The 10681-nt window shown below is 42.5% G+C and overlaps 1 protein-coding gene across 1 annotated transcript; it reads left to right on the top strand.

Annotated features, from left to right (window-relative positions):
* The first annotated feature begins 1754 nt into the window (after positions 1 to 1754).
* Positions 1755 to 10681, top strand: IFT52 (intraflagellar transport 52). Its single transcript, XM_066561429.1, has 13 exons — positions 1755 to 1988; positions 2871 to 2958; positions 3217 to 3346; positions 4216 to 4291; positions 4379 to 4450; positions 4788 to 4914; positions 5486 to 5572; positions 5860 to 5928; positions 6636 to 6790; positions 7790 to 7877; positions 9053 to 9161; positions 9657 to 9802; positions 10372 to 10681. Exons 1-13 carry the CDS (start codon positions 1870 to 1872, stop codon positions 10417 to 10419), a joined length of 1314 nt encoding a protein of 437 aa, XP_066417526.1. The 5' UTR covers positions 1755 to 1869; the 3' UTR covers positions 10420 to 10681.

The following is a 10681-nucleotide window of genomic DNA, read 5'->3' as shown; positions in this document are numbered from 1 at the left end:
TTGTGGTTGTGGTTTTTTTTTTTTTTTTCCTTTTGAGAGGTTTGGTACTGTCCTTTGCTCATGGTTTAAGGAAATTGGCACTAACACACTAACTGGCTGGGATGGAACAGAGCTCTTAATTTTTGCTGTTTGGTGGATTTTTTCCCTAAATGAATGCTTCCCTCTCAGGAAAGTGGCAAACTGACTATGATTTTCCCTGAGTGTCTTGTGCTACTTGGCAGAATTGTATTCACTCTGTGGTTATATTTATGGTTGAGGTATGTGCCATCATTCACATCAACAGCCATGTCCCTGTGACTGGACACATTTATTTTACTTTTTTTTTTTTTTGTGGAGTTATGCTCAGCTATGCCCAATGTCTTTCTCAAAGCCCTCAACAGAAAAGGAAACTCTTCACATCACCATGAACAGTGGCTTCCTTCCTTTACATGAACTCTGTCACTCAAGCTGCTCATCCTGGGCTGTGTGAAAAACTGTTCATCAGTTATTGCTCCAAAGGCAGCTGCAGATCTGTAAGTCCTGAACTGTGCTGTGGCCTTTCATGCCAGTCTGATCCTCCTCAAAGTGAGTGGATTATCCTTCTGGCCCAGGATTGGGATGCTACTGAAGCAACAACGAGGCTGTGATGGAGGAGCCAATGTGTAGGAGGAAAATCCCAGATCAAGGTGGGGGTGGAGAAAGAGACTGAGTTGCTTGGAAAAATAAAAATAACTTTATAGCTGAACTCTGGTTGGGGGTGAGGGTGCTTTCACAGCATGTGCTTGACTTGCCCCAGGCACACCAACACTACTGTGATGAGCACAGGGGAGTGAACAATGAGTGGTGGCCATGCCCCAGGCTTCAGCACTCACCTGAAAATGCCCATCATTCATGTGGAACAGTTATTTATTCTGCCTTAATTTAAAAGCTGGTGTATTCATTGAATGTCACTTCCCACATTTCTTTTTAAGCTGTTCTGTGCTGTTGCTGTGGGGAGGAGAGGGGGCTCAGAGCAACACAGGGATAAACAGGGGGCTTCCTAAAAGTTGTGTGATGCTCATGCTGTGGGAAACTTTGCGCTGGTACCACTGTCTGTTTTGGTTTGGGTTTTTTTGGTTTTTTTTTTTGGTTTTTTTTTATCAGGCTCTATCTTGTATATGCTGAAGTCATTGGAAATATGACATGGTTTATATTAAAGTTGCAAATACTCATGTGCTTCTCGGGGTGTCCTGGATAAGAGGGGAAGGAGGGTGTTTGCCTTGTGCTGGGCTGAAGAGCACAGGGCGGCTGCATGCACTGCCTGCGTTTAATTTAAAGAGGAATTCCCTACTTTAAGCTGATCACAGAATCGTGAAAGGCTTGAGGATCTTAAAGGCCAGGGATACCTTCTACTCTCCCAGGCTGCTTCAAACCTCATCCAGCCTGGCCTTGGACACTTCCAGGGCTGGGGCAGCCACAGCTTCTCTGGACAGCCTGTGCCAGGGCCCTCCCCACGCTCACAGGGAAGAACCTGCAGCTATCACGATTGGGGTTTTAAACAAGCAAGAGCCAAGGCCCAGAAACGCCAAGAGGGGTTCAGGGCGCGGACGGACCAAGCGCCCGGGCTGAGGAAGGGCGGGACCGCCGTGTCCCCGCCCCGTCTCACCCCCCCGCCCTCCGCAGTGGTACCGCCCCGCCCCTTTCCCTGGCGGGGAGTGGAGCGAACCACTGCGGCGACCTCTGCACTCGAGAGGGGGGAAAACGCCGCCCGCGCATGCGTCCGGTAGGAGCGTTGCTAGGCGCGCGTAGTGACGGCGGCACGGCGGGGGCTCGTTGGGGACCCGCGGGCGGCCGGGGCGCTGGCGCTTGCCCGCTGCTCCCCGGAGCCCTCCGGCAGCCCCGGGGGAGCCTATGGAGAGCGGCCCGCGCAATGCCATAGTGTTCAACGCCTCCAAGGGCGAGAGCTTCACGCCGGCCGGCGGCTACAAGGCCCTGCGGAAGAGGCTGCGCGGCAGCTGGAAGGTGCAGAGGTGAGGGGCGGCTCCCGGGGCACGGAGAGGCCCCGGCGAGTGTGTGGGCAGCCGAGTGGCCTTTGGGGGCGTGTGGGCAGCCGAGTGGCCTTTGGGGGTGTGTGTCGTGAGCTGAGGTCGCTCTCTCGCGTTGCTTGCGCCCTGTTGCATCTTCTGCCCCTGTGGGATGCTGTGCGTGGTTCTTGGGAGCTGCAGCTTACCTGTAGGAGATGGAGTGTGAGTTGTAAGGATGAAGCTATTCATCCAGGTTTGTGGGTCTGTCTCGATTTGGAGTTTGGGACAAAAAGAAAGCAGGGTTTTTGTAGATGGTACTGTTTATCTGAACACTGCAAAATATGGCATGAGCTGTTTGGGAGAGGATATCAGGGAAAGGTTCCTCCCCAGAGGGTGCTGGCACTGCCCAGGCTCCCCAGGGAATGGGCACGGCCCCGAGGCTGCCAGAGCTCCAGGAGGGTTTGAACACCATTCCCAGGGATGCCCAGGGTGGGGCTGTTGGGGGTCTGTGCAGGGACAGGAGCTGGGCTCCACAGTCCCAGTGCGTCCCTTCCACCTCATCTTATCCTGTGAAATGTGGCTAGACCAGAAAGCAGAAAAATAATGGGAAGCTCCTCAGGTGCAAAGTTTAATAGCAGCTGTGACAGCTGGCAGCAGTTCTGGATCTGCCACAGTGCCTCGTCAGAGGATCATTACTGTTTAGCTGGTTGGCATTTGTAAGGATTATTTTTGCTCAAGTTGTCAACTTTAAACCCAGATAAAAGGATGCGAAGTGACTGAAGTGATTTGCTTTGTGTTCATTTGCAAGTCCCTTATAAAAAAAACAAAAGGAAAAAGTTCTAGGACTATATCCAAGAATAATGCGTGTCTTTATTAATCTATTCCTAGCTTGAAAGATGAGATTACTTCTGAGAGACTATTTGGGGTGAAATTGTGGATTACAGCAGGACCAAGAGAGAAGTTCAGTGCTGATGAGGTGAGAAGTCAATAATTGTTTTCAAGTTAGTTGTGTTTTAAAATTTGCTTAAGTAGAAAAGAACAAGGCAGAAGACTTTGCTGTAGAGCTGCTTTAAATGAGTTCATGTACATTGGAATTTGAATGTTTTTCTTACAGGGCAAACTTAAATGCAAGCAGTTAATTCCTCTCCCCTCATCTCAACATAACTTCATGCAGTTTTGTGTGTAGCTTCTCACGTTTGTTTGTTTTTTTTCCTGGATCTTTGTTGATTTCTAGTTTTCCGTTCTGAAGAAATTCCTGGAGGATGGTGGGGCCATCCTGGTGATGCTGAGAGAAGGTGGAGAGTCCCGAAATGGCACAAACATTAACTTTTTGTTAGAAGAATATGGGATCATTTTCAATAATGGTAATGGGGCTCACTGCTACCTTTAGTCATCAATTTGAAAATTGAAAAGAGCAGGTTCAGCCTTTGTGAATACAAGCCAAACAGATCTTTCTCACAAAGTATCTTTTGATCTAAAATATTTTTTTCCTTTAAATCTGCATGCACATGGCAAGGTAATATTGGAGCACAGCAAAGGCTTTCCATGGACAGAGTACATGGGCAACTTGGCCATTTCCACTACTTTGCTGTAGTTGCTAGTTTTAATTTACAAAAAAAAAAAATCTAGAGAAATTTCTTGTTTAAAAAGCCATTAATTTAGAACATTTTCCACATGTTTTTAGGATTGAATCACTTAATGCTCATGCTGAATAAGAAGTGGCACTTTTCTGTAGCAGACCAATAAAATGTCACTCATTAGCTGCCAATTTGAAAAAAACCCCAACAACCCAAGGCAAGTGTGTGTCAGTGTACATAAAATATTTGGGGTCTTTGGTGGCTTTTCTAGACTATGCCTTTTTTTGCATCAATAGGCCTCAATTCATCAAGTGTGTGGAAGATGTATAAAAAATAGAGTTGTAAAAGTTGATACAGGCTGTTTTAACTCAATAATCTTTTTGTCTCTTTTGCTTTGCTGAAGATGGTGATGTGCTTAACTTTCTGTATTTTTTTTTTTTTGAATTTGCAAACATATTCCTATCCTAAATCTATTCTGTCCAAAAGGAAATAGAAGGGAAGGCTCATTTCAGTTCTTTTGGTAGCCAAATGCCAGATTTGTGGTGTTAAAAGCAAACACCCATGGAATCCAAGAGCTAAATTAATTTTTCTTTGCTAAATCTAACACATTGATCAGCTAAGATGTCAATTTCTATATTTTTTTTTCTTTTTTCAAGATGCTGTAGTACGAAATGTGTATTACAAGTACCACCACCCAAAAGAAGCACTAATCTCTGATGGAGTTTTGAACAGGTGAATATTTGGGGCATGTAAATCTTCACAGTAAACTCTTGTAAACTGCATTGTTTTCAGTAAGGTTTGTTTTTCAATATCTCGTAGGGGAATCAGTGAAGCTGCAAAGAAAACAGTGCTTGAGACAACAGATGAAGATGGAAGAGGCCATGACTCACAGTAAGTGTTTTCTTTGAGGAAATTGATGTGAAAAATGTGTAGAACACCTGAGAATTGGCAGGTTTGTGGTTAGCAGCAGTACACTGTGCTTATGGTGAGGTTTTCTAATGCATTTCTTATGTTCTTGTGCTTCTTAGGTTGTATCTGGAAAGGAGAATCTGTTTAGTAGAGCTTGGTAACCTCTGAAGGAACAGGGGGGATAGGTTTGGAAAGGAATTACTGTTCTCATGACCAGATCTTGTTTGTCTCTAGTCTATGGGTTTCAGTTTGAGTTCTGTGAATCTGTCCAGCCTGCCTGTGCATGCAGGTTCTTATGGAATCCCTGTATTTCCTGCAGAGCCCTCACCTTTGTTTATCCTTTTGGAGCCACACTGAATGTGATGAAGCCAGCAGTGGCAATCCTGTCCACAGGGTCTGTCTGCTTCCCACTCAACAGGCCTATCCTGGCTTTCTATCAGCATGAGGTATGAGCTGCCTGGGGCCCTCCCTGCAGTCCCCCTGCCCCACACAGAGATTGTGAGTGGATCTTTTGGGGGTACTTATAAACCCACCTCAGTTTTTGATGCATCTGCAAATTCCAGATAAGCCCAGTGACTCCTGAATTTTTTTATGGTAAACTTTGCATGGGGTTCAGAGGAGAATTAATGAGGTGGTCAGCAAAGATTCCATATTTTTTGGTTGACTGGTGGATGTCTTTAATTCTTTGAAGTTTTGAGGTTTTTCTGCTGTTTTAGTAATAATTTATTAAATAAGATTATCATTAGCTCTCTAAGTACAGCATATTGAATTCCAAGGTTCTCACCTTGGAACCAGTAGATTTTTCGTATGTTGTTTTACTCAAACCTGTTAATTTATAAAAATAAATTCAGAAATTTAATAATAAAGAGTTACAAGCACAGGATTGATATTGTTAATGAATGAGAACAAGTTAATGCAGTTTTTTACTATGTAGACAAGTAATGGAATGCAATAACAATTGCCTCTAAAACTGTGATTTGGAAAGAATTTTTGCTATATTTTATCCTCTCTTGGTAGAGTAAAGGTGGAAAGATGGCAGCCCTGGGATCTTCCCACATGTTCAGTGACCAGTATTTAGATAAAGAAGAAAATGGTAAGATCATGGTAAGTTGGAGTTTTTTGGGATTTTTTTTTTTCTTTAAAAACACCCTGTTGTATCTTCACAACATTTGTAAAGCACTCCAGGCTCAGCTTCATTTTAGAGCAAGACAGCTATGAAATGGATTCAGTATGGGAATTCTCAGCCAACACTAGGAGATATTCTTTGGTTTATTATCTTGTTTTTAATCTTCTTCATGATATGTTATTTAATAGATTTATTAGGAATATTTAAGCATAGTATGAAATTACTTGGATCCTCCTGAAAGTAATTGAGTTTTGCCCTTCCCCAGGATGTGCTTTTCCAGTGGCTCACAACATCAGATATCCACTTAAACCAGATGGATATGGAGGACCCTGAGGTAAGAGAGATCCATCACAAGGAGGTAAAGAGCAGTGGGATCAGCACTGGTCTTGGCACACCCTGTGTTTAGCACACAGTGGTTAACAGCAGGATGGATCCTGCTGTTGTTGCAGAACCTTTATTCGTGGTCTAGGATTGAGGCTCAGGTGTAAAAATTAATGGTACCACTCAGCCTTAGATTGATATTCATCATCAGATATAATTTGTGAAAGTCTCTTTCCAATTTGCCCATGTTTATGAGATGGACTGCTCCAGTGTGATGAGTTTGCACTTCCCTCTGAGCCCTGAGACAAGAGGAATGTGCAGGAAGGAAAGGCAGATTTTCTGTATGTGAGCAGGGATCAACCTTTGTGCCAGTTTTAGTTGTATACAAATGCTGGTTTTATTTGGAAATATCTTTTTGTGATTAAATTGTATACTCTGTGTGCATAAAAACCAGCAGTTTTGCACAGTTGATTAGTAAGCTGTCTGTTTTAAAGAGTTAACAGAAATCCAAATAAAACACCCATGTATTGGGTAGCTTTACAGCTGAGAGAAGAGGTGGCACAGTTACTGATCTAGTGAGCTGTGCTGCAAAGGGCCATACCTGCTAAAGAGTGAAAAAATGATTTCTAAGAGAGATTTTAGGTGAGATAGGAGGTAGAAAGAGACAATGGGAATGGGTTGGCTATTTCACATGACAGGGGTGTGTATCTGTGTGTCCAGATTTCAGACTACACCGTGCTCCCAGACACCGCCGCGCTCTCCGAGCAGCTGCGAGTGTGCCTGCAGGAAGGAGATGAGAACCCCAGGGACTTCACAAAGCTGTTTGATACATCCCTTTATCAGCTGGACACAACTGCCCTCCCTTCAGTTATCAAGTCAGCAGCTGTAATTTTCTTATGACTTGTTTATTTATTGCATTTGGTGTTCTGCATTTTCTGTTTGTGCTTAAACCGTGTCTCCTTAAGAGCAGGAAGGGCTGAGCATTTTGAATATGGATATACAAGAAAATAGATTTGTACAGCATGACAATGATGTTTTCTCATGCTTTTTGTCTTAGCTGTAGTTTCTGGCTCTCTTTTCTCTTTTTTTTTCCAACTACATGAGATTCATTAATTTGATATTTTGAGAACTATCTGCCATGAAGTTGGGCACTTTCTGCAGTGATAACTGAGAACTGCTCGTTTTTCCACTTTTTAATTACTTGGCATTTACTGAAAACTGCATTTCAGTGACCTCTGCATTTCCCAATAATTGTGTTTTGAGGTTTATCAGCTGCTCAGTTTTACCAGTTTTTGTCACTATCAGTTTTGTCCATCATAACTCCCCTGTTACCCAGATCATGTCTGAATACTTTGAGTAGTGGCAGCTTAACACAGATTCCATAAACTTCACTCTGCTGGGGACACTTTTTCTTCTTACTCTGTATTTCTTGTATTTTCACTAGTTGTGAATTCACAGGAGGATCTCCCTTCTGACCCCATAACAAATACTTTTTTAAAAAATAACTTTTGGTTATTGACTTCTTTATAAACTTTTCTAAAATCCCAGTTCTGCTTGTTTTGTGCTGGATCATTTTTCCTTCATCCACTAAAAGTCGATTGTAGAATTGAGCTGTCATTTTTTTAGTCATCTTATATATCCACCTACCATTATCTTCCCCTGTCACAACTTTAATTTTCTCACTTTAGAAGTTATGTATTACTGATCTGTAGTTCTCTGAGGTCCTTATAAAATGGACATCCCTTTTTTTTGTGCTGTTACATTGCAAAACTTTGATGCTGGTGTGTTCACAAAAATCCATCTCTATAGCCTGCTAGTGGAAATAGATGTGGTATCACTTTTTTCCTCATACTTGGAATTTTTCTGTGCTGCAGAGCTTATGAAGAGCTGAATATGAAACATGAACCCCTCCAACTCATTCAGCCTGAATTTGAGACTCCACTACCTGTCCTCCAGCCAGCTGTGAGTAATTTTCTTGCTTGTATATTACAGGGAGAACTCTTCCCCATGAAGGTTAGACTTGATAATCTTGGATGTCTGTTCCAACCTTAATGAGTCTCTATTTCATTTGTTTCATCCAAAGCCTCTGTGTGTCATTTCCATGGTTCTGTAAAAAAAGTAGTGAGAAATGCTGTAGCAATAACTAATCACTTGGGAGTAGACTACACTGTAGGGACTATCTTTTAGGAAAGAGCACTCATTTACACTTCTAATTTATTAAAAGAGCTTCAAAATGTAGTGTGTGGTACCAAAACAGAATCCTTGTGTGATGAGCCTTTGACTGAGTAGCTGTTCCCAGTCCTGTGAGGTGCTGGCTCAGCCTTCCCAGTGAAAAGAGGATGTGGTATTTGAGAAAGCTGTGGTGGTGAAGGTACTGCACTCCCTGCTGCCAGGGAGGAGCCACTTTGTCCTGCTCTGCCTCCATCTCCCAGATCCTCAGGGGAAGCAGAAAGTGGAGCATCAGTCTTTATAGCAGGAGCTGATCAAACTTTAACAGCAATGTTTGGGCTGACAGCAACAACACAAGCTATGGGGTGTCAAACTCATTTCAGAAGGCAGAAATCTCTGAGTGTCTGAATTTTGCCATCATTGTTCCATCCTGCTTTACCCTGGCCACTGAGAAAGCATTATTGGGATCCTTTAGAGCTTCAAGAGTGCACTGGAAAGTGGTGTCTCCTTCACTGCTTTTTATAAACCCAAGTCCAGCTTGTGACATAAATGGTCTCTTGCATGAAACAGAAATTACTCTGACCAGAATTGATGTCAGTAATTACTCTGACACAATTGATGTCAATGTTTTCAGGGTGAGCTGTTAGGGCCAATTTAGTTCCTCAGCTCTCAGCCATCACCTGGGTCTCATGGAGCAAACTGAAACTGCAAATAAGAATGTCTAGTTGTGATGCTGGGTGATAATTCTGGCATAGGTGTGGCTAAATTCTTTTGGAATGTTCAGTTATTTTTACAACATAAAACTGGGATTTTTGAATGGTGCCCCTTGGTTCCATGGCTTTGGAGTTGCTTTTGACTTTTTAAAGGGTTTCTTCAAATCTAATATAAGTTCAAAACTGTTGTCTTAGAGATCTATAAAGTATAAGAAAAATATGTGGCAATCAAGCATGCTGCTTTTTCTCTCCCAGGTTTTTCCACCTGCTTTCAAAGAATTGCCTCCTCCTGCTCTGGAGCTGTTTGACTTGGATGAAACTTTTTCCTCAGAGAAAGCACGTCTTGCAGAGATCACAAACAAATGTAAGTGGAGCAGATTGTTTGCACATTTAAAATAAAAGTCCGCTTTTTTTAGGGGAAAATTGTTATATTTAATTCTAATGCATGGACCTCATTTGGGAAAATCTACTGCTCTTATTCTGATCTAAGAAATTGAAAGGCTTTGGAAATTAATAGTGCAACTTTATGTACCATGAAATTATATTTTGTCTATTACATGACATTTTATCATGCTTTTGCCTGCTGTTTCCTATATTGTACATAAATTGCTTTGTGCACTCTGGCTGATAAATTTCACATCGTTTTTATGCTTTGAAGTTCAAATGTTAAGATTATTCTAAACACATGAAGATGAGCAGGTACTGGCTGCAGGAATACATCATGGCTAGTCCACTGAGCTTAGTGATGGGATTGAACCTCCCAGGATGCCAACAGCAGATGGAGATTCAGAGCAGGTTTTGGGCCAGCTGCTCCAGATGTGTGCCACTCACCTGCCTTCTTCCCTGGGTGCTTGTTCAGGCACTGATGATGACCTGGAGTTCTACGTGCGGAAATGCGGCGACATCCTGGGGGTGACCAGTGAACTCCCAAAGGACAAGCAAGATGCCAAATATATCCTGGAGCACATCTTCTTCCAAGTGGTTGAGTTTAAGAAACTGAATCAGGTATTTTTAATAACATTTACAAGTGAGTAGTTGGTAGTAGCAGCAGTGAGGGTGGTGTAGCAGCTCCACTTGTCACAGGCAAGAGGTGATGTAAGACATTAGCTGTGCAATAAATGAGACCAGTGAAGTGTGATCCAGAGTACTTGTGGCTGTTAATCTCCATAAAACATGTACTGCTCAATTTATTAAGTCTCTTATTTATTTTAATTGGGGGATCAGTACATGCAAGTGTAGTTTGTAGTTGCAGCTAAATCCAGTTCATTACTGGTGCCTGAGTGAGAGCAGGGAGTCCTCAGGAGTGTTCACAGCTCTGGCCAGTGCTGCAGTGCACAGGTGACCAGCATTGTTCCTTGGGAGCTGCACTGAAATGCAGCTGTGCTGAAAGAATTCTTCATAGCACATTTAATGCTTCAAAGTGTGTTTGGAGCATATTGGCAGAGCTGCAGTTTGTGCTAACATGAATTGCCTGTTTCATGTAACCCATTTAAGCCAAAAATCTTACAGTTCTACTCTGTTATTAAAACTCTTTTTTCTTCTTTTTTTTTCCCCTTCCTCTTCCCTTACTTAAGGAACATGATACTGACCCAAGTGAGGCTGGATTCCAGAACAGTACCTGAGACCTGGCTTTCCCCAGTTTGAGACAGACCTTTTAGGGAAAGTATATTATTCCATTTTTAAAGTCTCTCTTCTTGGTGTATTGATTGGGACTGTCTCAGTAGTTCACTGGATGCTTGGATCATTTATGTATGGTAGTTCAGATAATTAATGCCTTCTGGGGAACTGCTTGTATTTTACAAGCACTTTCCAAAGAATTTCTTATTTTTCTACTTCTTTATTGAAACTGTAATTTTTTTAATATATTAAAAAAATAATATACCA

This window comes from Molothrus aeneus, chromosome 17 (genome assembly GCF_037042795.1).
Source record: "Molothrus aeneus isolate 106 chromosome 17, BPBGC_Maene_1.0, whole genome shotgun sequence".
Taxonomy (NCBI): Eukaryota; Metazoa; Chordata; class Aves; order Passeriformes; family Icteridae; genus Molothrus; species Molothrus aeneus.
Note: the sequence above shows the minus strand (reverse complement) of the source record. Positions and strands in the feature narration are given on the sequence as shown.